Genomic DNA, 27984 nt, shown 5'->3' with positions numbered 1-27984 from the left:
TTAAAAGCAGTTCTGATCCAACAACGAGGGTGCACGTGTGGGCTGAGATGCACCACATCACAGCGTGGCCCTTTTGTTAAACCTGCATTGGATTGGACAAAGAACAAGCCATGGATTGGCTCTTTGGGAAATATGTCAACACAAAATGGTGGAGGACACATCTGTGCGGTAGTGGTTACTATGGGAAGACTATAGTTCCATAGTTTTAAATGAGACGAGACCCCCCCCCCGCCAACCCTTTCTGCTTACTTCCTATGATGGATGCCTTGCTTTTGTTGTGGTTGTTTACTCCCGATATTTGTGTTGGCAGTGCTGTCGAATATTGAAAAGGGGCTGTAGTGGACATGCTTTTACCCATGTGTCAGACTGACTTGGATAAACAAACTACTTTGCTATTCCAGTCTCCTACACTTCTTTTTTTTTGCCCCGTGGTTTTCATCCTCTCCGAAACACATCCGGATAGAGAATAAATCATTCTGCAGCTCCGCTGAAGTGTCTAGGAGGAAGATGTCCACACCATCAGCAGAAGCAATAGAAGTAAAAGAGATGATGGCCTGTTATGTCAGATCCAAACATTGGCATTAGCTGTATTTTAAAGCATTCATATGTTATTGTGCTACAGAAAAATATAACAGAACCGAAAGCCAGAGTGGGCTATTATAACCAAATAATATAATGTATATATGTTAGGTATGTGCTAGTTATTCGTTGTTTATGTAGTTTGTTTTTTAACGTTGTAATTTAGGTTGTTTTCCTGTAGAGGAAGACAACGAAGCTGTGCATGATTGGTTCTGAGAAGCTCTCTCTGGGTTCCTGAAGAAGGTGTCCTCGTTTCTGTTCTCAGCGGCCTCAGGGGGGCTTCAGTTCATATCCGCCTTCTCGACGGCCGCAGGTTTAAAAAACAAAAGCAATCCATAGCTACAGAAACAGTCATTGTGTGAAGCTGCACTGGTGTGGAGGAGGAAAACGCCCCCCCCCCCCCCCCCCCCCCCCCCCGTCAGAAGCACCTTGAGCAATAAAGACATTATGGCAGATTAGGACTGGTCTTTTAATCCGAACCAGAAACATGATATGGATCCCCGGGGGTTTACATAAATGCATTCCAATCTAGAGTAGGAATATGAGCACAGAAAGATAAGAAATAAGATATGTACAAATGTGCATTGCTACAATATATAAAAAAGGTATACAACGTATATCATATATAAGTGTACACATATTAAAAACCATTGATTCTGACATTTAGACGAAGAAATTGGTTTATGACCTAAGTCAGAGGTATGGCATTATATCAGGTTAGTTGCATGTTCTAGTCTCTCTCTCTCTCTCTCTTTCTCCCTCTCTCTCTCCCTTTCTCTCTCTCTCCCTTTCTCTCTCCCTTTCCCTCTCCCTTTCTCTCTCCCTTTCCCTCTCTCTCTCCCTCTCTCTCTCCCTCTCCCTCTCTCTTTCCCTCTCTCTCTCCCTCTCTCTCTCTCGCTCCCTCTCTCGCTCCCTCTCCCTCTCTCTTTCCCTCTCCCTCTCCCTTTCCCTTTCTCTCTCCCTCTCTCTCTCCCTTTCTATCTCCCTCTCCCTTTCTCTCTCCCTCTCTCTCTCTCTTTCCATCTCCCTTTCCATCTCCCTTTCCATCTCCCTGTCCCTTTCCCACTCCCTCTCCCTCTCTCGCTCGCTCCCTCTCCATCTGGGTTCCGGAATCAGGAGGAGCCGTGCTCTCTCCTCATCCTCTGGTCCCCTCTCCTCATAGTCTGTCTCTGTCTTCAGCACCGGGGCTTTGGTTAATTTCCGCCTTTTCGGCGTCGGTAGCTTTTCTATGGGGAAAAAAAGAACACAACAAACATAAGTGAGACGGCTCTTTATGGGCAACACATTAATCACAAACAAGGACACGTTTGTACCTGGTTGATCGTTAGACGCAGATTCGCCCCGGGTACTGCTGGCGTCGGTATCCGACAGGGGACCGCTTTCAGCGGAGGGATTGGCACAGAGGCTGGACTCCCCCCAGATCGACTGACACAAGTCGAAATACGTCCAGTCCAACCGTCCTCTACCCGTCTTGCCATTATAGTCGTTGACCTGGTGGAATTTTCTGCGCATATTCTTGAGTTTGCTCATCACCTGCGCCTTGGTCCGAGAATAGCCCCGTTCGCGATGCATCCTGGCGAGCTTCTCCAACACGGGGCCGTCCTTCACCGTCCCGGTAATGTGGCGGTGGATCTCGTCCATTGCTCGGAGGGCGAGCAGCTCCCGGACCTCGAAGTCACCCCAATTTCCCGACATTTTGGACACTATCGTTAGATTGCTTTACTGGTCTTGAGTTGTTTTTAAATCCCCCTTGGCGGGTCGCACACATAACACGTCATCAGAACGGAAGGCGTCGTTTCGGCATTGTTCTGCCTCCGCTGCCGTAACATTCCCGCATTGAACGGGCTATGTGACGTGTGTGTGGCTTATTGCCCCTTCTGGCATCCATAACACTGTTATGAAGCGGTTACACACGCAACACTCTTTCACTTTCGCGTCACATATCGCCAGGAGAGGAAAAGCTTTTCCACATGAGTAGTTGATGGATGCTGCAGGAATCGATGTCTTTAATAAAGAGAGCAGAAAGCAGCATTGAGTTTGTTGATGCTTTGGGTCTACTCATAACTTATTAGAGAATCCTACCAAAAGGCCCTCCCCGAGCTCCCCTTTTCATATAAATAAACATCATCTCCATGATGATCACATAGCCTACTTAACTATTTCCTGATTTGTTATTGAAGAATCCACCTTATTTCCAAAAGGAGGATGTTTGACTGCATCTCCTGCTACTGCAGGACTGTTTGTCATACATACTACAGGACTGTTTATCATACATGAATACATCTGCCACTGCAGGACACTTTGTCATACCTGACTACCTCCGCGACTGCAGAAATGTTTCTTCTCACCAAGGACACCTTTGAAAAGTATCCATATTAAATGGGACTTTGCTCAAACCCTATTACTCCTAAACTACCTAAAAGCAAGCAGTTCCTTCCATTAATCCTGACATATCATCATTTATTTTCTTCAGAGTCTGTTACACGCAAGTGTTTGATTGATGATTTAGCAACTGTTTCGTCATATTTATCACATCCCTTGACACTTTTTTGGAGGAACGAATGATCCGAAATATGTTCAATCAATCAATATCTGAATCCTTTTTTTTAGTTAGTCTTTTAATGTGGAAATTCTTAATACCACTAAAGGTGTTGCTTAGAAGTTTCCAAGGTGTGACTTTATTAATTAACTTAATACTTTTAAATAAATTCATGGACAGACAGCGTTAGTTATTGGAGTTTAAAGACAAATGGCCAAATTTGTAATCATAATTATCTCTTAATGCGAGTATGGCTATTACGTCCATTGGGTTATTCTTTTACTCTGACACCACCCCTCTCAGTCAACTCTCCTGTCTTTGGTGTGACAGGTACATTGTGTTTGAGAAAGTGGAGTGCTGATCAACTTTTTATGATTTTTTATAGTGGAAGTCGTCAAGTCATTTTTGTTACTCCTATTTACGGTAATGGATTGTCTCAATGGGCCTGTTGAATGGATGTGTGTTTGTGTACTCATGCATATTTATTCTGTCTGCTACAGACAGTAAACAAACATGTTATAGTTGATGTCGTTATTTTGAGTTGGAGGCCAAACAAAACTCCATGAGGCCAACATTTAGTGGCTGTGTGAGGGCTAAAACGTGCAAGGACTCGCAAGGACCATGTGCGAGTATGACCACCCTGCGATGACCAGTGCTTTGGTGGTTTTTACTTATTTCCGTGTCGGACCATGATATTATATATGGATAAAGATATGGATACACAACTGGGGAAATGGTTCATGTATGGTTGGTTCGATGTAACATGGGGTGGATTGACGTATTGGTTCCTGAGAGTGGTTCATCAAAGTGTTCATCTGACACACACACTCTCTCACCCTCACACACACACATACACACTCATTTGACAGGTAATAAGGTCAGCGGGATATTGACATTTTCATATGGATCATGGCTTACATAAATTCATGTGGCATATGCACTAATGACAGATCCATAATATCCGTATAAACAAGGTTAATATAATTTGTATATAATTGTACATTATAGTTATGATTGATATTTCCACGACAATAAGTATCTTTGATGGCTGGTTCTCCCAACACCTGGCCTAGACAAACCGATTTGCTTTGCTTGTTTACAGTGGTCCAGATAAGAACCAAGTCAGATGTGTGAGTAATGTTTACAGCTGCATTTATGTTTCACATCAGACAGGGAGTGGGCATCGTAACTGTGTTTTGTATGGGTGGATCAGTTCAGACAGCCTAGCCATTCTGAAGAAGTTAGGTTTATTTTGTGTCGCCGCTTGCACCATGGAGTCCAACAAAACCCCAGAGCTGGCTGCTTTAACGTCATTATTGTTCTGCTCCATTCAATTTCTGTCTTTAGTGTTGTCTTTTTTCTCTTAGAGCTTTTGTCTTTTTTATTTGTGTCTTTTTCATATTTTTTACTTTAAAAAATAAATCAATTCAGAATCAATGTTTAATATCAATGTTTTGTTTCACAGTTGGGGATTAATTGTCAATGATTGTGAAATCAAACAACCAAAAGTGACGGTATTCTCTAGCGGACTGCAGGCAGCCGCTGGCGTTCAGAGCCAGAGGCCATCGTTGTCGTCCAAAAGCACATTAAAACAAGTCACAGACGCGTACAGTGGTCTTGGCTTGCAGGATGTAGCCGAATGAAGCGAGCATTCTGTGGTCCGAGACAACAGATCTGATCTTTTGACATTGTTTGTGCACGTGTGCCCTCTTGAAGTCAACAATCATTTTAAGTGTGTCACACTGAGGTCACACTTCATCATAATGTAGGTGGTGCATTTGAAAATTTATTATGCAGAACGTCGTGTCACTGTTCTTGTGTGCTGCTCTATTCTCATGGAGATTTGTTTTTGAGAGCTCTTTCCCGGTCCAAGGGGAGCTCATCCACTAATCAGGATGAGCAAGTTGGCTGAAGTGGTGCTCCTCCCCCCGGGTTCCTCTTAGATGAATGGCATTTCAAGCATGCTCTTGTTATTCTGGATCTTTTTACTATCCCGGTCCAGTCAGGTTTGACTCCCCTGTTGGCACTCTCTTTTGGCTAGGCTACACTCTCCGTCCTCACCAGACCTCTGTAATGCATTCATAATCATTCAGCCTGTCTAACCTTCCTCCTCCCAGAATGGTATCATGTCAGCCAGTATTGTGTGCTCTTCAGCACCGTTCCATCCGCTTCCATCAAATCCATTTAATCATTTATTCAAAGGGTTCTCATGAAGTCTAATGCCAATTAATGTTGCAGAATACCTTACGGATTAGCTCATGGATGTCAATAGATCAATAGATATTTCATTAAATCACTTGTTTGTCATCAAGACTGACAGTCAATTACTCAGATTAGCATATCAGTGTTTAGCTGCATACACAACGTTTAGTCAGGTTCCAAACCTTGTTGTGTACGTTGTGCTCTTCTGCTAGGACAGGTCACCCACAACCGTCACTCAATCAAACGTGGACACTCCCCTGGCAGCCTCCAGGCTCAATGAGCTCCCCCTACTGGCTGATTGACTGAAATGTAATCTATAGTTAAGCCAGAATGTGACGTCTCATCTCACAAGGTTACACACCTGCACTGAATCAAAAGGTTTTTGCCATTATATGCTTATGTTACATATGTATATATATAATATGTTATATAATATTTTATATATATATATATATATATATATATATATATATATATACAGTATATATATATATACATAATTATCTTGTATGGAAGTATAAGTGTGAGTTTGGTAACACATTTTGTTACACAAGCCAAGCCGTTGATAAATAAATAAATAAATGTGAAGCAAGTCAGAAATTGATTACTGTATTAGCAGCCAGACGTCTGGCCTGCTTCAAGGAGACAAAGTTCAATGAATTGCACTCAGAAAAACAAACATAACCACATTAAAATGATGGTAATTTGTTACCACAGTGGGCACACTACATTTTTTCTATAATCAATATTTGGAATGGATTTCTGTGAGATTAATTTCAAGGTCATCCATACAGTATCATTAAGATTCTATTCAAATTCATTTACGAGACAGAGGAAATTATAAATTATTAATACGTGTAAAAATGTGCTTTGGTAAAATTCCTGATCGAAGTGCCTATAATCAAAAAGATGGCCATCATATTTCATAAAGGTCAGCCAAAACAACCTGTTGGCTGTGTTTCGATTTGTTCACCTTAATGTCCTGTGTGGCAACCGCCAAATACTGGATGAGACCTAGTGACATTCAAATGTATCCTAGTCATAGAAGAACATAAAAGGTCAATATTGGGAACAGTGGTTGCACGTTTAAGTGTGCGGTGCATTTCTGCCGAGTGCTATTGCACAACACAAAAGAGCCGTGGGTAATTTATGTATTTATGCTGTTTTGTCTTTCACGGTGAGTCTGGTAGTAGAGCTCCAGAAGGTGAGTTAATTGGATGCAGATTGGCTCTGTGCCTTTTAAAAATGAATAGAAAAAATGTTTCCTGGAAAAGCGACTATAGAGATATTGTGATTACATCTCGTGTCATCAGCAGGCGGCGTTTCCGGGTCTGCCAACAACACACACACACACACACACACACACACACACACACACACACACACACACACACACACACACACACACACACACAATTATGTGATAGTGAAATCGCGGTACATTTTCACAATACGTATTCCATGTATGTCCTTTGCATATGGAAATATGAGTGAGAAGCATTGTTGGTCAAAAAACAAAAATAAAAATTAATTAATAAAAAAATTAATAATAAAGAAAAACACAACAAAAAAACATTTGCCCACAAGTGAAAGCGCCCCAGCGGGACCTTGATACATGTGTCTGCATCAGACACCTGTCCCACGTCACAAGCGACAGATGAACTTTGAAAGCCTTTACATGTGATTTAATGTTATTCGGTCTCTTGGGGTTGACGCAAGGGGCCTTTTGACGGGACGACCTTGGCTCCACTCAGTGAGACAGCGACAGTGTCTATCTCCCCACCCCACTTTGTGCATAACAAGGATAGATAAGATACAGGCGTTCCCAGCAACGGACGGTCCAGACGCTACACACACACACACACACACACACACAGCCCCCCCCCCCCCCCACACCACCCCGGTCCACAGCCAGGCGCATGGTAGAAGGGGAGGGCAGGGAGTGGTCCAGGTTCTGTGCTTTTTTGCCTCTTTTGTGCTCTGACGCTCTTGGTGTGTGTGTCAGGAATCATTATGTTTTAATTGACTTTCCGTGGCTATTTATGGGGCTTTGAAGATGGGAGCAGTGGAGTATAAGCTTTTTGATAACTACTTGTTTCTGCTTGGCTGTGTTGCAGCCCAGGCAGAACCTAAATGCCATCGATAGTGTTTTGTTGTGCTTCATCATGTCAGCGTCTACCCTATTGAGGATAATGTGCCGCTGACTTAATAGTCTGTATAATATGTGTGGCACTCTATACACTAATTGAAATAAACATATATTTAGCAATGATTCTAAAAGTTACAAAAAAGTGCAACATAGCATGGGGTGGGCAAACGGAACAATTAAAAGTCTTAACAGAGTAAAGTAGGCCATACTTGTTTCTTGCTAATGAGCAGCCTTTCCCAGTTTTGTCCTCCAGATCGAATTCCAAAACACTTTCCCCCATTTCAATTAGCATTGAAAACGTTTTTAAGGGATTTCAATCTCATTTGAATAAAGGACAGGATAGAAAGTCATTTGAAAAGCTGAGTGTTTCTTCTTCACCTTCTCTGTAATCAGATTCATGATTCATGGCCATCCACAACCTTGAGCATGTGCACTGTAATATTTAAACATCTTATCCCAGTCAATGACATTTGAGGTAAGTGGTTGAGGCTTGAGAAAGGAGAAAACACCATTGCATTGAGGAGCTGGTCCCAGACCCAATGACACTTCATAATTACACTGTGATTCGATTCCAGTACCACGGCAATGCTCCACAGCATTTTCCACCCCGACACGGTTAACGGCCCCGGGGGAAATGCAGCTCTGTGGCCCGATCACATCTCGATCACAAAGTCTTACCTGAACTGCGTACGGAGGAACACTCAGTGGAGGAGAACGGTGCATTCAGATCACACAGAGGGCAGGCGGTGTTGTGGAGTGCCCTCATCGTGTTGAGACACTTGTTTTTTGTTAATTATAAAAGTAATCAATATTCTCAATTGAGTCTGTAACGGAAAGCTGTTTTTGCGACGCCATTGATGAGATTTTGCTTACTTCTTTCTGCTCGATTAGTTTTACAGATTGGAATTTTTCACTTGCGGCAATTGCTGATCCCTACTTTTATTTGATCTATGTTTCTCTAAGTATGTACCCGTTCCAACCCTCTCCTCTCTATATATAATAAGAAAACCATCCAAGTAAGACAGATCATACAGTCTCGGCTCTGGTTCAGCTGGCGCTTGAAAACACAGAATCCTGGAGAGCTCTCTGAACCTGTAATGTTCCAGCATAGTCCGACAGCCTCCAAGGGCTCCTCCGGGCTATATTTAGTACAGCCCAATCCCCAACACTCAGCCCGCAGACATTCAAGGTAAAGCTCCCCAAGAAACCCTCCGGGAAAAGGAGGAAACCTTGACAACGGAGCCATAAAGATGTAGCGGTGCGTTGTGGGCACGGCTCCCAGGGCCAGGTGGGCAGTTGGTCATCTGGAGTGGAGGTGGGTAGATACAAGATACAGAGAGCCACGTGGAGAAGCACTGCTACCGCAAATGAAAGACAGATAAATAACATGGAAACACACTTGTTATGCAGGCAAGGTTTTGCAATATGTGTGCCATATTCAATTAAAATAGTCACCATTGATCACAATTTAGATTTAATCCTTGCTCAAGGTTCAATTCATTCAATATTTTGTAGCAATCTTTTGTAATATCTTGCAACAATAATGACCCTTCAATAACAATGTCACATTATAACACACATTAAAGGTGACATATCATACCACCAGGTGTGAGTGTGATTAGCCATTACAAGCCATTCTGAAAATCGGTCTCTTCTGACATCGCAAGTGGGCGTGTCCACCTAGATGTGTGACAGATCATGGATAGATGAGCAACGTTTGCTATAGTCCACTGGGTAGGCTGGTAGAGTGATCTATACAGCACACATATAGGTGGACACGCCCACTTGTGATGTCAGAAGAGGCAGATTCTCAAAACGGCTAATCACACTCACACCTGGTGGTATAATATGTCACCTTTAATATTATAAGCTCCCCTTGAACACTAACCATGTATTCATGAAGCCACGCCATTGGCTGACGGTGCTTTGATAGCCAACACGGGGACCATGGGGATCACGGGGATCTATTCTAGGATGCAATCTCCCCCATTCCTTCCGCCCCATTCACTGTCCAGATAATGGAGACCCCGAGAAGTATGGTTCAGTGTCGCTGGTCGGCTTCTCCCACTGTAGACACAGAGAAGTCCACTGCATTCATCACAACTAACAGAGCCCCTGCTGGTTTGTGATGAGAAAACACCTGTGGAGCTCCGATGGGTAATGAATGCTGTCTGATCCGCTGGCCGTGATTCATGAGGTGTTAGGAGGTTGGTGGGCTGAGGGGTGCGGCGAGCAGGTCTGCCTGTTGCCTAACAGGAAAGCCGGTTTCTACTCCGTCATGCCATCGCAATCGGCTCACAGCTTCTCCTCCTCCATTACTGTCTGGTACCCCCTCGGCCACCCCATGGTCTTGGGGGCCGTGCCGCACGGGGACTTTCGCCCCATACAGGAGATAATGGTTTGACTGCTGCTCACCCCATCAGAGAGAGAGAGGGAGAGAGAGAGAGAGAGAGAGAGATGGGGAGGGGAGAGATGAAAGAGAGAGACAGATAGAGAGAGAGAGAGGTATATGTGGAGTAGAGAGGGAGAGAGACAAAGATTGAGAGAGAGAAGGAAGAGAGAGAGAGAGGGAGCGAGATAGAGAGATGGAGAGAGAGAGAGAAAGAGATGGGGAGGGGAGAGGAGGGGGAGCGAGGGAGGGAGACAGAAAGAGAGAGACAAAGATTGAGAGAGGGAAGGAGAGAGAGAGTGGGGGAGTCAGACAGAGAGAGGGGGAGAGAAAGAGGGAGTGAGACAGAGAGAGGGAGAGAAAGAGAAGGAGAGATTTGGAAAAAAGCAGGGTAGAGAGAGGGAGGGTGAAGGGGGACGAGAGGGAGAGAGAGAAAGATTGAGGGAGAGAAGGAGAAAGAGAAAGATTCAAAGTAGTTCAAAACATTTCCGAGGCTTGACTTGACATTATAGGGAGGCAGCTCTTAACTGCCCGACCATTGCAGAGACATAAGGCCAAACACTCCATTAGTGCAGGCGGTGGTCCTCCAGGGGAAATCTTGAAGAAGTGAACCGTAATAATGTTCACCCTGGAACGCAGTAACAATTTAAATATTTACAAATGTTGTTTTTCTCGCTTTTCAAGGATTGGGCATCCAACTGTAGTGCATAACCATATGCAGCTTTCTCAGCACTCTGTCTAACTCAGTGCTCTCTGCTCTCGCTCTGCCTCTCTTTGGGTCTCTGCTTCGCTCTGTCTCTGTCTTTTGTGTGTGTGTGTGTGTGTGTGTGTGTGTGTGTGTGTGTGTGTGTGTGTGTGTGTGTCTCTCTCTCTCTCTCTCTCTCCAAGGTGGATGAGTAGGAGTCACGTGTGCAAAAAATAAGATGTTTTTTTGTGAGGAGCAACATCTTTGTGTGTCTCTTGGATTTTCTGCTGAATATAGCAATCTATGTTGATGTTTTTTTAATCTTAAGTAAACTTTAAACTCAATGTTGCTCAGCAAGTCATCAAAACTGCAAACTTTCGTTATTTTTCTCTAAGAGAGGGGGTGACAGCTAAAGAGAGAAAGCATCAGAGAGAGCAACAGAGAGAGAGAGAGAGAGAGAGAGAGAGAGAGAGAGAGAGAGACATAGAGAGAGACAGAGCGAGAAATAGAGAGAGACACAAATCCACCACATATCCACCGGTTTGGGGCTGAAACTCCAACAGTCAATCCTGTTGGTTTTTCTGTTAAGAGTGATGTAAGAGAAGAAGGGGGGGGGGCTGCATTCAGGTGGGGCTCAGATGCGGCGGGCAGAGACAATCCCCTCACACACTCCGGGGGGAATAGACCTGTCAGTCTGCTAAGACCCCGAGAGAGCAGCCGGCGGAACCGTGCCCACCGTGGGCCAACCCTCACTGTAGCTCACTGCCGCTCAGACGCCCACCTGCTGACGCAGAGTGGATACAGGCAGGAGACAGGAGGCCATTTACATTCACATTCATATTCACATTCACGTTTACATTGAGGGCATTTAGCAGACGCTTTTATCCAAAGCGACTTACAATAAGTAGGCTACATTTGTGAGAAGAAAGAGATATAATACATCACTGTCTGTACATTAAGGATGTTCATAGAAACAAGTGGCAAGCGCTTACAATTGCTAGGTTAACCCATTCCCTGTATTCAACAAAGATAGCTAGGATAAGATGCTACCCGATGCAAAGTACTGTTTTTAAGGGCCAGGACGTACAACACACAAAATGTGTGTACATACAATGACTGCGAAAGAGGGGTGTTTTTAGGAAAGTAAGGGAGGAGGAGGGGAGGTGGGGGGTAAGGGGGGAGGCTATGCAGGTAAATTCTGAACAGGTGAGTCTTGAGTCTCTTGCGGAAGCTGGTGAGCGACTCTGCAGTCCTGAGCACATGTGGGATGCATGCCTTTTTTTCTATAGGTCATGTGTGTGGACATTCAAGGATTATGAAAGAAAAGTTTGTTTAACCTTTTTTCACCCGTTCAAATAGACATTTGTCAATGTGCAAATAAGCTGATTTGGGATCAAATTCAAACAACAGAATATGTTTAATGAAGCTATAACATCTAGTATTGCTTTATAATCCTAAATCATCATGAAAGCGAATCTGTGAGCCAATAACCACTCTCTCCATTAATCCTGGCGGCAATAATGTGGTGGTTAAAGTGCTAGTTTTTTATATTCCTAGTAATCAAAAGTGTTCAGGGTTTGTCTTTCAATAAACCCCACACCTTGAATTCCATCGTTAACTTGTTCATGAGACCACCATTTGCATTCAATAAATACACCAAGAAGATTGAACACACACAAGCAAACTACAAATACGTTAAATCAGATGAGGTCAACACAATTGTAGGTGGGCTAACTAGATTGTGCCTGGTGATCGGTGAATGATAGGGCATGATTGACGTGCGATGGGGTGGAGGGGAGGAGGAGGAGGAGGAGGCAGGCGAGGGGAGCGTGGTGGTGCTGGAGGAACGGAGAGGCAGGTGGGAGCAGAACGCCACAGCACCGCTGGAGAGAGGAGCGCTGCGTAACGGAGCGCGCTTCGAACCGACGAGAAGGGGGACACCCCCGATTCCCTCGAAGACCCTACCCAAGAAAATATTTCGATTTTCGATTTTTTTTAAATTGGCGCAACAGCTATTCACGGGAACGAAGTTCGACATATTCCCCCCGAACATTCTGGCGTTTTGATAAGAGGAGATGGTGAGAAGGGAGGGGAGAGTGAGATAGATGGACGAAAGAAAGCCAGGAACCTCACCGAGATTCTAAGAAATAACGCAGGGTGAGGATAGTTGATTGGGAACGATTTTTTTCATTTATTTTTTCGGATTTAATTAGCTTTTCTGTGATTTTTATATTGCATTTATTAAGTACAAAAGAATGTGGACGAATTCATTTGAAATAGTGTGAGCTCTGTCTATCCCTAGGAAGCTCTATGCGCACACACCATACTCTGCTCCTCCGAATAACTGCGCTTATTGGCTCCAACAGGCGGTCCATGGAAGCCAAAGCTCCGTCCAACACCTGAAGCCTGGTCCAGGATGATGATTTCAGGAATATTTTGAGATAAAGAAAGTAAACACCAGCTGCAGAATCTGGGAAGACCCCGTTTCTCTTCTATTTCCCCCCTGCAATATTCTACAAGAGAAGAACTGCAACTAAAAACAAGGCGACCACCAAACTCCGGGCAGCTATATGAAGATCGCGACACGGTGGCTGTTTTTCCCTTGCAGAAATGCCCGTGCGTGCGGTGACCACCAGGTTCATGTACAAGGGAATTTGCACTATTCCAGATGTCCTCTCCTATCGGCCCCCTGTCATACTGCCCGAGGACGAGGTGGAAGGTAAGGGCTCCCGCGCTTTGATCTAATTGGGTGGTTTCATTTAGGCTTCATTCATGAGAGCGGATACACTGGAGAAGGGCCTAGAGGAGACTCCAGAGATATTGAACTTAAACATCACAACAATAGCCTGTACTATATCAGTCTGGTGTTATCTCTGTGACAGCGTGTGAATGAGCATGAATCAATTTTTCTGCCTGGGTTAATTGAATATGGACTACTTATTTAATTGTATCTAGAGAGTCATTGCATTCATCATTGTGGCCTAAATGTAGTATTTTCTATAACAGAGTGTATATGTTAGCTTGAATATTGATTTAAAAATTAGGAAAGGACTATATATTCTTGAGAAGTTATAGTTCATTGTTGCCGTACCGCAATGAACTATAACTTCTCAAGAATAAGGGGGAGAATAGGCCTCAATCCATATCATTTGACCTGCCAAATGAAATACGTGTCTTTTAACTTGATGCTTGTAACTTAAGAAATTCAGATTCAAATTGAAATAAAACCACAACTTTGTTTACAAAGTAACTATACACAACTGAACGGCTTCAGTTGCGGGCCTTCGACAGGAAGTTGTCTTTTCATCTTCTCGTTGCACAATACAAAGCGGTTACAAATGAGTTTTGTTGAATCCAACGCCCCTCGCCATTAGAAGAAACAGCTGACAGTGATTTGGAACATAGCAGACTACAATGCTCAGATAAACATCAGATTTCATATCTCAAAGTCCTTTGTGCAAGGGAAATTCAATTTCCCCCTTTTCTGTTTTCCTTTTGCCATGAACCCCAGTTGCCCCTTTCGCCCTTGCATTGTGCTTTTCCCTTTTCAATGAAATAAAACACAATCAGCACGAACAACATAAATCTAATTAAACGGATGACCGATAGAGCGCAAGAGTGCAATTGCGAGAGAACCTTGCTTTGTGTGAGAGAGAAATCCACTAGGGCAGGGAAAGGGCCATTGGAACTTCGTAGGGCAAAGACATTGAAAACCAATGTAACTGACAACCCCATCTGTTTGTTAATTTGGTTAATTTACTCTGGGTAACAGTTCTCTGAGAAGACAATTTTTCCGTTGGAATGGCGCTGTTTCAAAGTCTCACCAAAGCGTTTTCTCCATCAGCGTTTTCTCCAGCAGGCACACAAAGGCCTTTCCATTTCACTGATCAGACTCGCTATGTGTTTCACAATACATTGCACCCTTTTAAACAAGTCATTGGGTTCAAAATAAATGTCTCAGAAAAGCAGAGCAGGCGAGCAACCAGGGGGTGGCGAGTTTGATTCTTGGTTATGGGAGTGAGGCGTCCCATGGGCAAGACACGCTGGCCGTTGCGTGGTTGACTCGGCCGTGATCACTGGGCTGTCCCTGCTGGGGGTCTGGTGTGGCCACAGGGGGTGTGACGACGCTGCATTTTAATGCAGTCATTAGCCGGCACATGTTTTATGGAAGAGGGGTTCTGCGTTTCTGGTGTTCTGTGGAAGCGCCTGGCCAAGTGTAGAGTTGGATATGAAGGCGATGCTTTGGAAGGTTCTTAAAGGTGACATATTATTCCACCAGGTGTGAGTGGGATTCGCCGTTACAAGCCGATTTGAAAATCTGCCTCTTCTGACATCACAAGTGGGCGTGTCCACCTAGATGTGTGCTGGATTGATCGGTCTACCAGCCTACCCAGTGGACTGTAGCAAACGTTGCTCATATATCCGTCATACATCTAGGTGGACACGCCCACTTGTGATGTCAGAAGAGGCAGATTTTCAAAACGGCTTGTAACGGCTAATCACACTCACACCTGGTGGTATAATATGTCACCTTTAAGGAAGGTGCTTAAGGACGGCGATGGGGTCATGCAGTTCTCTGGAAGTGGTTCATGCGGACGAGGCTTTGTTACTTATTTACTGCCTGGGTCTGTCTTTTCCCAGTGTGGCCTAGGATTTGTGTTGGCTCGCTGCCAGCCGGGGATGTTGTGGAGATGGAAGACTGCATGGCCCCAAACAATGCTAGAGCAGAAATTGGCAATCTCCCTCCCATGCTTATAAAAAAAGAAGGCGTCAAAAACAAGTCTGCGTTGCTTCAGAATGAGGCTGGTGCCACACATACACTCCCATATTGGTTCAATCAAACTGCCGCTATTCCGTGTCATGTATACTTTGTATAGATAAATTATTCTCCACAATCGAGTGCCACTTACTTACTAAATGCTCTCAACTACATAAGCAAGGCGAGGCAGCATGATTTCTAAGGCACAGCCCATAGAGTGGCAATTCCAAAGTGCTTTACCAAGTCACAAAATAGCTTGCATAGCTAAGAACCACCCGCTTTCATCTGCTGCTCTCTTTTCTCAAGCCCTACTTGTGCATGCACGGTTCCTCCATAATGGAGCCAGTGGATCATTGCTATGGATAATTTATCTAACTTTCCCATTGTGTCTTGATCTCTCTGGCTCACCCTGAGCAGAAGGCCTGATCAGAACAGGACCCTGGACAGCAGGGGTCCCGTCTGTGTTTGGACAGGAGGCAGATAACCTATGCTTTGGAAAGAGGAAACCATTGGAAACCATTGGAAAAAATTGAAACGCTGGCTGTGGGCGTTTGTCTCCAGGATTAGATTCAGGCGCGGCATGGGCTGCTCACTGGTCAGGTCTGGTGGGTCCATTTCACACGTGGTCAATTTCTGCGCAGGGGTTTTCCCGTCTCACACTGCCATCTGGCTAGGTGATCAGACAGGTAAGCACCTAAGACCAGCAGAATCACACCCAGCGGTGTGGCAGAAACATCGGAGGCTCAGAGCAGGGTAAACAAGGGATTTGATGGTGGAGTTGGATAGATAGGGACTTCGGTGGCGTGTTTCTCTATGGCACCTCAGTACCGGGGAAAGGAACGTATGGGTTGAATTGTGTCTGTGGCTCTGTCTGCTAATCGCTGTATCTACAACAGCACAAAAAAGAGCAGGCATTAGTAATCCTTGTGAAAATGTAAGCAAAAACAAAGTACCCACTGGACCGAGAACCCAAACACAGCTGTAGACAATTGCAGTGTGTAACACGTGGGAGGGCTGAGTGCACAGACAAGTGGCTGAACCGTGGTGGAATTCTTGAGGGAAAATCACCCAATTCAGAGAGGTCAAGTGCATTACGACAGTAAAGCTTACATTTGAATTGCTTTCGTATATTTACTATTAGTAGTATCATTAGTTTGAATTAAAACATTTAAATGAAAGTTTTGAATGAAAACATTCAAACTAATGAACTGATATTCTGCTTAGAAACTGCTCAATGGACTCATTAGAGAATATTGTAATAATTGTAATTAGTGAGCTTGGTTGGCACCTGGTGGTAGGAGAGGAGGAAGTGTGAGATTGTTCCTTCAGTAGAAAGTTAGGCCAACCCATGCTGTCATTCTAACGCCTCATGCACAGTTAATTTCCTGGAAGTAGGAAATGCTTTAATTCCCATTGACAAGTACATCATTTATCACACTTTGAGCATGGATGCTGTTTGTCAACAAGACCTTAATTAACCTGAGCGGGATGTGAATCAGGGATTCAAGCTCCCTGGGGGTTTCATTTAACTAACGTCAAGCGTCTGCAAACAAGAGGAGCAGTGCCATTGCACAATTAGAGGTGTGTTTACCTGTTGCTCCACAGCACTTAAAAATATCCGCAGAGCAAATATTGAAATACAGTGGGAGCACATACTGCATGTTTATCACCTTACTGGGAGGATAGTAGAGCTGGCTGAACGGATGCATTTTCACACATTTTATTGGACAAATCCTTTTAGAAACAAGAGAAAACAAAACAAATACTGTAGTACCTCAGTATTATTTAACTAGGTTTTTTTTTTTTTTCATAGTTTGTAATTTAGAAAAAAATAAAGACAAAGTGATATACCAAAACCTAATAGTAAAAATAATTTATTCCATTGTCATACACATTCTATCTAAAAGATAAGCTATTTCATGTTTACTCTGTAGAGGACAAATACATCACGGTATATTCAATAAATACCAATATAAATACTAAATAGTTGAAACAAGATGAAATAGTCAATTTTATCACGCAGACATAACACAGCCACTCATTGCAGTTTAGTTGAGTTGGTGGCAAGGGCCTGGCTCAGAGACTCAGATCTCGTTTTACCAATCCTCTGCCAAAATGTCCCTTTTACTCAGCCACCTGGGGGAAGTCTGGCACATGGCCTCCCCCAAATGTAGAGAGATCTGTGCTTGTCATTGTAACAGCTGTAGCTCCTGGCATTCTGTCTCTACCTACCTGCTCACGCTCTCAACACCCAACAACTCAACCACTCCTTTCTGTATGACGTCTGCTCGGCCAAACAGCCGATGGAGGCTGCCCTGCATGACCTTGAGTGGCCGTTGTCAGACTGTTGTTCTTGTTTAATTGTCCTTGTTTCAGCATCGCCCCCAATTCCCCTCAGGGTCTGGGCTGCGTTTGTTGTTGTATCGACGTCTTTCCTCTCCGTGGCTGCTGTAAGGGGATCCCTCTTGTGTGTGTGTGTGTGTGTGTGTGTGTGTGTGTTGCAGGTTTATCCCTTTTCCCCACTCTGGCTTTTTAGAAGTTTTTCTAGGCCAGTTTGAGGGATTAGGATTTAGGGAATGCCATCGAGTTTCATCAAAAAGGGGGCTTGTGGAGGCTTCTGAGACCATGGCTCTACAAGTATTGCTCTGTAAATGTGTTGGTATTGACGTTCTCGCATTTTTGCATGCAACTGTTCTGAACAATTTTTAGCAGCAGCACCTGGATCTGTAATCTTGTCCTGCAGCAATGGTTCAACACTTTCTCTATGCACAGCACTTCATTTCAAGCATCCCAAAGCATATTGTAAAATGTAAAACAAGGCACAATGGAATACACACACACTTAATTAGCTACATTTTCCAATTAGCCATCGTAATATGGTCTGTTCACACTAGATTGGCTACGTGACTTCTATTTTGCGGAGCGAGAGAAAAACATGCAACAAGTCCACATGGATGAAATTATATGCCACGTGAGGATCAGAGAATTTCCATTCTAACCCTCAAGTCAAACTTGAAAACACAATCGCCAAGTGTCACAATTAATATGCGTGTATAAGGGGATTTGACTTTGGAATTTAACCCACAACATTGACTGGCAGTCACACTCATGCAGGGTCTTTTTCCTGCCTGCTTCGTTCTTGGCGCATCACGACAGACAGAGTATTTATAGATCACAGCACGCAGGAGAATCCCCAAGACAGCAGGCCATTGTTATGGAGCATAGATCATTCTTCACTTTGTATGCAAAGCTGTCTTCATCCATGGTAATAAATGAAGTGCTTATGCTAGTTTGCCGCTGTGTAAATACAATTTATAACTAATCTTGTTCTTGGGGTTTTTTGGGACTTGTTCTGGAAGATATTCATGTCGCAAAGGCATTAACAAATGCACCCACAGGGTATTCAGCTTAAAAAGTATAGTTGTGTTTTGTGTGATGATGATTTATGATTCATTGGAATTAAAGGGTGTCCTGTAAGCAACCCTACTCATTGCATTCAGTGAGCTTGTAAGGCATTGTCAATTTAAGCTAACATTCAAAGTCACAAATTCAAATCACATATTTTCCACCGGAACGAGAATTTAGTGTGACCCCCACATGATGTCATCAGTGGCATAGTCATTATTTTTGTCATTTTTGTTTGCTTTCATTTATTTACGTGTTGTTATTATTACATTTATTGTGTTGTCATTTTAATTACATATAGTTTTTCCCCTTCTATCCCTTTAATGAATGGCATATTTGTTACAGGACATTTTGAATAATCATAATAATAAATAAATAATTGTCTTCAGTATATTGTCTGCACCAATTTTATAATTGTATTATTTAAGAAAGACTAGTAAGATGTACGATTTAGCCAAATAATTAACACATTTACTTACTGTGTCATACACAGTAAGATAAAGAAAGGGCTAAATATTACTATTCTATTCTATACTACAGCCAAAATCCTTGTATGTGTATTAGAATTCGGTATTAGAATTTCTCATGGTCATATTCATGCAACAATAAATCACGAAGAGTAAAAACCAAAGGACTGGGAAACACAAGTGTTACAAGTGTATGAAACAAGGCAACATTTATGTCCTGTGTTGTAAAGTGCCAGTGAACCCCAAAAAAACTTTGTGTCACTCTTGTGTACAAACGCTTAGCATGTTGTGTATGATCTTCAGCATAGTTAGCTCTGCCGTTGTGTCACTGTGAATTACACTGTAGTGTTACTCAGAAAAAAACAAGTGTGTTTACCTGTATGTGAACATTCTAACCTGCTCAGAACATTCTCCAACGAAAACCCACAAATAAGAGTTAATGAAGATGAATTCAGAAAAGTATACTTCTGTTATGGTACGCTGATGAAAAGTAATGCATTTCTCGATTAAAACAAAAGGTCACCGTATAAATTATGTTACAAAAACAGTTAACACTGTCTGCTACATTCCTTGTAACCACCTCAGCAAACACACTTGGGCCACCCAGAATGAGCAATGTTCTTGTCGTGACTTCGAAGGGCCTTCTAGGTGGCACTTTGACATCACAAAGAAGGTTCACTTTCACTGAGAGGGTATGCTAATGCCGCGCTAGCTGTGGTCAGTGTTGTCTGGCCAGGGAGTTGATGCTCCGTCCCACTTTAAGCAGGGCATTTGTCTACTGCGTCATACTGTGTCTTAAGCAGTAAACAATGGTTCATAATGGCCGGGCCAAAGTGACCTCATCTCTGCCTGTCTGACGGCCTGTCCGACCAGCTCACACTCCGGTCCATATACAAGACAAGTGAGAAATACTCTCACTTCCATTCAATGAGAACCGGGAAGACTCTGCCTTTGCTCCCTTTGTCCCCAGGGATTTCAAGCTTATAATCCTTATAAGACCTGCAAACGATCCCACGACTTCAGCCTTATATGTTGTAGTCATACCACAGTATTATTGTTCAACGGAATCCATGATGATGAAAATGTGATGATTAACCCCTCGCATGAACTTGACTGACTGCAGAGTGCGGGGTGAGCAACAGTCATGAGATTAGAAATTAGAGATCAGCGAGTGACCTTCTCAAACGTCTCTCCCAATCTTCAAGTCAGAGATCATACATAGTCATGAGCATATGTGTCTGCCAACGTACACACACACACACACACACACACACTCACTCACAATATTAACATATTCAGCAGGAACCAGTATCTCATTTTCCACACCATCATTGGAAACACAAATAAGACATCTGGACAAACAGAAGGCCATTTTTAAACAGGGAGAAATTCCCTTCCAACAATGACGCATAGGCATGCATGTTTTTATTGAAGCCATACATTTTTTTTGGTCATTAGCACAAACATGCATATGTGTCTTTTCTGTTTGTTTCAAACGCCTGCATGTCAGAACCTCCTCTGTTCATAGCTCATGCTTCAAACCGGTGCTGTTTGCGTTGCCGCATGAGCCCATCGCACATGCCTGGCGGGCTCCTCCATGTTGTGTTCTGTGTTGAGTGTTGAACGCACTCCAATGCTATCAATGCTCCGTTTCTCTGCCAAACCCATCAGCTTTATCTCGCTCAGGACAGGACAGGACATGCCACCTGTTGGTGGGATTTAGGCAAGATTTAATTTGTGTGTGACGGCTCTTCTGCAAGCCTCTGTGATCATCGGCTACCCCAGAGAAAAACACTTGGGAATATTTGGGAAACGAGGTTGTTGTGCATGTCGTGAGGATCAAGTTCTCTCCTTCTGAACACAAGAGAGGCCCACGAGGACACGTTCTGCAGAGCTGACCAAGAGATGACGGTACACACCAGACCTCCCAGGGTTTTTCAGGGAGGTCAGGTTCCAAACATAAGGCAGGGTGTCTTTCGGGGGGACACATCTCTACCAGAGTACAGGATAGTGTGTGATGCTGGTCAGACACATGGTTGCGTGCTAAGACACAAAATTCCATTTGGCTTACGACCCGGGAGAATCGCTGTGATTACTAAGACCAACACAGCCGCCATCAAACCTGAGCGCTCACGTGACGCCGGCGAACGCATAAGAAAGAAAGAAAAAGAAAATCAAGATTTGGTGATAATGTCTAATTTCGCAATTCTCCGTAAGAGCTTGCTATTCGAAAAACACGTCATGTCGAGAGCCATTTCCACCTTCTTTGATCCTTTTGAATGCGCAGCAGACTGCAACAGTAACCCAGAGAGCTCATACATGGGCACCCCAGCCGAGGCACACAAATAATGGGGGCTGCTCCGAGCCGTCCGGCACCCCTCAGGCATAAATCTGTCTCCATGCTGTGTAAATGGAGAACGCAGAGGGAGTAGCTCTAGCTGTACGACTGGTACTTTCAGCCAGAGCGACCACAGGAGGCTGTTGTAACACATTTAATTACCAATGACATGTAATTATATTACTCATGGTGGGGCTCATTCTGTCTGAAATGTCCTGCCCTGCGCGAAGGCACTTCATTAAGAAAGTAATTGGCCCATTCATTAGAAAAAACTGGTCATGGTTGTGGTTCATCAAGGTTAGAGCCCGGCCATCATGGCTGTGTTATGCTTCACTAAGTGAACATGTTTATTCATAGTAGCATAGAGGCCATATGCAGGGGTATTAATAAAAAATGCTTTTTTAGACTGTGACTCATGTTCAAATTATATGAAAGATTCGTAGCATATCTGCTCTACTTTGGAGCTTTTTACTTTTTCAGCTCTGTCTTTCCGCTCTCAGCTTGTAATTGAAATGGATGCGGTAGGAAACTTGTGGTGCTGTTGTTGTTATTCAGGGATTAATGAAAGGAATGAGCATTTGAAAATAAGCCTTTTGTTATATTCTGCGTCAGTGAACCATTGGAAGTCATATTCTTGGTTCTGAATAAATGGACCAAATTAAATCAGACAAGGACAAGACTGTGACTCACCCTAGACGGCTGATCAAATCATGTAATACAAACAGCTTTATGGGCGTGTATCAGGGAGCAATTAAAATATCAACATGAAACTGTTCGACAAACACACCTAAGAAGAATTAGCTTCAGCATTCATTTGGTAGCTGGTGTCTGTCAATATTTATAATTTGTTCACAGGTTGAAATATTTAGATCACCCGTCCCCATCTATAATAAGTGGAGCCATGTCGGACACTGGTATAGATGTGGCTGTCCTCTGTATGATGTCACATTCATACGGACTACAAAACTGTTCTTATAAAACAAAATCTAAGGAAAAGCACACACAATTTTGCATCACCGCAAAACATTTAGACTGAACATCGAGCATCTACTTAAAAGTGTACCAAGATGTTCGGCCTGTATCGTTTGAGACAGGATGTGGCATTGTCAAAACACAGGGGTCACGGCGGCCCGTAACACGGTGATCGTATTCAATATCTTTACGCTCTCAGCTTCGGAGTTGCTGTGGACAGCACATTTTTAATATTCCACCGTTTTGTACTTTTCGGTACTGAGACGATGATGTGCCTCCGTTAACCTGGGGGTCTACCTGGGTCGCTGCCCCTTCCAGATTAGAACCAAATAGAAAATAAAAAAGTGCTTGAACAATTTGTAGCCCCTTTGTCTCTAAAGTGGCAACCGGGGGCCCGGTCGGCCCCACTCTGTCTCCCAATGAATAAAGAGAGGCTTACTAAATGGGACAGGACCAAGAAATTGTCTGCCTAAATTGGCTTGAGAATTCATTCTGGGTGGCCCAAGTGTGTTTGCTGAGGTGGTTAGAAGGAATTCAGCAAACAGTGTTAGCTGTTTTTGTAACATAATGCATTTATACTGTGACCTTTTGTTTTAATCGAGAAATTCATTACTTTTGATCAGCGCACCATAACTGAGGTAAACTTGTGAATTTCTCTTCATTAACTCTTATTTGTGGTTTTCGCTGGAGACGTGCCAAATGAACAAAAAACACCTAATAAATCTAAAATATGCAATACTTGCCTTTTGTATTATGGATATTAGCAGCCACTTTGTATGTCATAAGCTCAACACACTGGAGAATAAGGGTTACGCTGATATTTCATAACATAAGCTTCATTCTTATTTTGCTCCAATTCTCCAAATTAAACCTAGTTTTCAGTTTCATAGACATGCGCCTGATATCTGCAATCCTATCTATCAATCTCACAATGCGAAGCAACAATAATAACAAACCTGCTTTATTCACACTTATTATTTATTGTCAATGACGTGTTTGCCAAACACATACAGATGTGTATCTGTAAACATGAAGAATGTACCGAATGGGAAATATTGTTCCATACTCCGTTGCCCGATAACAAAAGCCAATAATAAATCGTAAAGGGCTGCCCTTGTCTAGGACGGGGTCAGCAGTGTTCCCTGCAGTAGTTGCTCTTCAATTTCCCCCCAGCGCTAGCTCCTGCACGTATAACAGAGCTGTGATTGAGGGTCGGAGCTGGGGGAGCTGGGGGAAATCCAATCAATGAAAAAGAAAGAAAAAAGAACTATATTGTGAACCTCCGTATTGTACCACTCCAGATAAACCTGAGGATTGAATACCTTTTTGACTGGATTCCCTCTCAATGTTCTGTGCAGCCAGACTCTTTCAAAAGGGAGGTTTGGGATCTTCAATGAATTTCCACTTATGACCTGATCATTTAGTTTCGTCAGGAAAGAGAAATTTTACCTTTTATCAGGTTGGCTCACAATAGCTCCGGAAGAAACCTAACAGCTCCGGAAGAAACCACCTTTCCTGAACTAGACTGAGACTGGCGGTGAGATACGACTCCTGGTCTTTTAATAAACGTGTCACGTAGAGACTCGTTCGAGAGACCTACCTTAGAGTAGGTGTATGAAAAGAGGTCTCCCACGTTCTACATAATGATATACAGCCATTCAACCACTCAACCCAAGCTGTATGTCCCTTGGGTTGTGGGGGGGGGGGGGGGGGGGAGTGCAGGTAATATACTGGTCAGTCCCCACCTACACTTCTGGCAGGTGTCAGAAAGCTTGGCAGAACATCTGCCAAGCTTTCTGCTGGGGGCTGGAGACGCAGTACCCAGCCAAGAACCTTGACACAGAACGCTAATCCATTTTTCATTGAGTAATTAGCATCCAAACACCTAGATTATTACGATCTGGACATTATCAACGTTCACACCAGTATCCCAGTACCCAAAGATAAGTGCTGGTTCTACAAAATACCCAATACTAGTTCCATGTTAAATTGGAAAAGTAAGGTTATATAATAATGCATATCGTTTGATGCTAATCAATCGCTCGAGCATGGTTTATTTTAAAAGCTGTCTCATCATTACTGTGACGCTAGACTAGCATCTTGCCAGGACCCTTCTTCTGGATAATCAGCTAGCAGTAGCTGGGAAGGGAGAGCAAAGTTAAATTTAGACTTAACTCAGATATTTAATTATTAACTGTGAATTTCATTTTTAAAAAAAGTATTGGAATAAAAATAGCTACTGCAGCAGACTGCCTCACATCACCAACCTTGAGAGCATTTAATTAGCGTGCCACAAACTGTTAAAGGGTACTAAAATCTCATGAAGTTATGCTCTAACTCTTCGCTAATGCTGGACTGATGCTATTATCTTGCGCTTGCTGACTGAGGGTAGTTTAAGTCCTTAAGAATTCTCCAACTATTTCAAAGAGTTTCGGTAAGAAGTTTGGATTCAATCTTTCTGTAGGCCTCAACTTTTTGGATGTAAAAAAAAGGACTCCAATGTTCTCGATATTGTGATAAATATAATGCATGGCATTTGAGTTGGACTAACGGTTTTGAGATAGTGCTCTCTCTTTAAAAAGCCATTAAAGGAGAAAAAGATCACAGAGCAGCTGGTGCCATGAAAGATTGTTTCGATGCGTCTGAAAGGTTTTCTCATGTTTACAAATCTCGGAACGATCGGTGATTATAATAAACGCTTGACGTTTGCAACTTCTGCTACTACTTCGTGTTTGTCTAACTCCGGAACCGCATCCACATTAAACACGAGGAAGCGTGGGCTCTGCTCCTTTGAAGCACAGCCATACGTCTCCCCCACTTCAAACAGAATAATGCACAGCAGCCGGGTGAGAGGATAGGGGCCCTAATGGCAATATGTTCACCACCACTTTCACCTCGGGGGGGGGGGGGTGTCCCCCGGCGGGCGCCTCTCCCTGCTCACCTGGGCTGATGTCTCCTCCCCCACCTGTCTCCCGCAGAGATCCGCGAGGCGTTCAAGGTGTTCGACCGCGATGGCAACGGCTTCATCTCCAAGCAGGAGCTGGGCGTGGCCATGCGCTCGCTGGGCTACATGCCCAACGAGGTGGAGCTGGAGGTCATCATCCAAAGACTGGACATGGATGGTGGGTGACTCTCTCCCTCTCCCTCCCATCTCCCCCTCTCTCGCTATCCCTCCCATCTCCCCCTCTCTCTCTCTCTCTCTCTCTCTCTCTCTCTCTCTCTCTCTCTCTCACACATTCTCTGCCTTCCTCTGTGTTTCCGTCAGTATCTCTAATAAAAGACATACGACAAATGTGTGATAAACTGTCTTAATAACTGTTGGCGGTTATGATGTGATGAAATAAGTAATAAATATAACGATCGGCTATGCAAAAAATATCATTATTATATTATTATGTATTCCTATCAGGTGATGGTCAGGTCGACTTTGAAGAGTTTGTCGCGCTGCTCGGACCCAAACTGTCCGCCACTATGCCCGATAAGTTCTACGGAGCAGACTTTGATTCTGTCTTTTGGAAGGTATACAACCCCGTCGTTATCACAGCATGTGTTCATCGCTGTTTGTTTGCCATTTATCAGATTCATGCCCTACTATGACCTCTTTTGATTACTTGGAAAATTTGATTTTTACTAAAGGCTTGTATGTTATCTTGATTGGCAAATTCTATTATAGCAATCCTAATGCCAGTCAAGACACGCCATGATGAGTTTAACATCATTGTGTGTTTGACTGGCATTATGATGAAGGCAATATTTTCCTACATCTACATTTTCTGAATAGAGAAGTGATAGAAGAAATGATTTGTAGTGTAATCACTTCTTAAGAATGTCATAATATTTTGAATAATCATAGCCTGCCAAATTTATGTTAATATAAACATATGTTGTTGTTTTTATTATTTAAGGCTGGAACCTAAAAGGTGCTGTAGTAGGTAAGAGTCCAGTGTAGGAAAGGGAGAGAGAGAGAGAGAGAGAGAGAGAGAGAGAGAGAGAGAGAGAGAGAGAGAGATTGACTAGCAAGATGGATTTCCTGCACAAACCATGGAAAATATGCCCTTATTGGTCAGAAAAGAGCAGGGAGCTGTCTAAAATCTAAATGACCTCAAACAGAGGCAGGCGCAATCAACTGAATACGAGAAAAAGATATACTCACAGCACATTTCATTCACTAATAACTTAAGGATGGCTGTGCCATTTCAAACAAATTACACTCAAATGATAGCTCTTAAATCTTACCTACAGCACCTTTAAGATCATGTATTATTCATCTATGAGGTAATGTCCTGGCTGAGTTGGGGTGAGGGGGGACCATTTGTCTTGTGACAATGGACGCTTACAATGCTTTGCGATGCTTCTTCTGCGGATCCAGTGTGACATGCAGAAGCTCACGGTGGACGAGCTGAAGAGCCTGCTCTACGACACGTTCTGCGACCACCTGACCATGAAAGACATCGAGAACATCATCATGACGGAGGAGAGCCACCTCAACAGTCCCGAGTGCCAAGTGGATATCGATAGTACGGTTCCATGATACAATCAGTGATCAATATCGCAAGAGCTTTTGTTAAAGGAGAACCAGATCCCAACTCCACTTGTAATTGGTTTGCGTTAGATGACCTCTCTCTGAAGGTTAAAAGTTACCTGCTCCTGCATGCGTCACCTCTGGCTGATAGGGGTGCCTGTGTAGTTACCTGCTGTTTAAGTGTTGATTGTGACACACCTGGGCTTAGTGAAACTGAGTTGAAGTGGTGTTTCCAGGGGAGCCGGCAGCCCTGCAGCCCCAGAATGAAGCATAGAAACGCAAAGCACTTTTTAATGATGGGGCCCGCGGGTCTGGTTCTCCGTTAATGCTTAATATGTAAGATAGACTCCAATACGATGAACATAGATTTGTGATGTGTTGGTTGGTGTTCTGATGTATCTTCTCTCTCTCTTCACAGCAAGCCCAACACAACAGGTGAAGCACACCTGCGTGCGGAAAAGCCTGATTTGTGCCTTCGCCATTGCATTCATCATCAGCGTCATGCTCATTGCGGCCAATCAGATGCTGCGAAGAGGTATGAAGTAAAACCAGTGTCCAATAGGATTCGTCACCAGGGGTTATATAATGACACAAATGTTCCATGGTAAATGTGAACCCGAAGATAATTCGTCTTTTAGATTTTAGATTATTGATTGTTATTATTTCAAATGTTTTTGGATTACGATCCAATTTGACCAAACACTATGACATCTACTTGGACAATAAAGACATCAGGTTTGTTGGTATATGCGAGCCAATAATAACGCAAACATATTAGACTGAAATGTAAGGGTTGTGAATATGAAAGAAGGTCAAAAGTGCAGAAATAGAAATATAAAATAGAATAAATAGAGGACGAGCCTGAGATTGTTTTATTTTATTAAAGGGCTGAATGTATCCTAAAATATTCATTTTCTATAAAAGTCGAAAAAAATTGAATTATATGATTCATAGGATTAGTTGGAAAATTGTAATGTA

The 27984-nt window shown here is 43.3% G+C and overlaps 1 protein-coding gene across 1 annotated transcript; it reads left to right on the top strand.

The window, feature by feature from the left end:
• Nucleotides 1-13153: 13153 nt before the first annotated feature.
• cabp7b (calcium binding protein 7b) lies at nucleotides 13154-27552 on the top strand (the record flags this gene model as incomplete). The annotated part of the gene is made up of 5 exons (XM_084486278.1): nucleotides 13154-13262; nucleotides 25463-25606; nucleotides 25894-26003; nucleotides 26854-27001; nucleotides 27425-27552. The coding sequence occupies 5 exons, from the start codon at nucleotides 13154-13156 to the stop codon at nucleotides 27550-27552; spliced, it is 639 nt and encodes a 212-aa protein (XP_084342404.1).
• Between the last annotated feature and the right edge of the window lie 432 nt (nucleotides 27553-27984).

Source organism: Micromesistius poutassou, assembly GCF_964030765.1.
Source record: "Micromesistius poutassou genome assembly, chromosome: 22".
NCBI lineage: Eukaryota > Metazoa > Chordata > Actinopteri > Gadiformes > Gadidae > Micromesistius > Micromesistius poutassou.
This window is presented reverse-complemented; position numbering and strand designations above follow the sequence as displayed.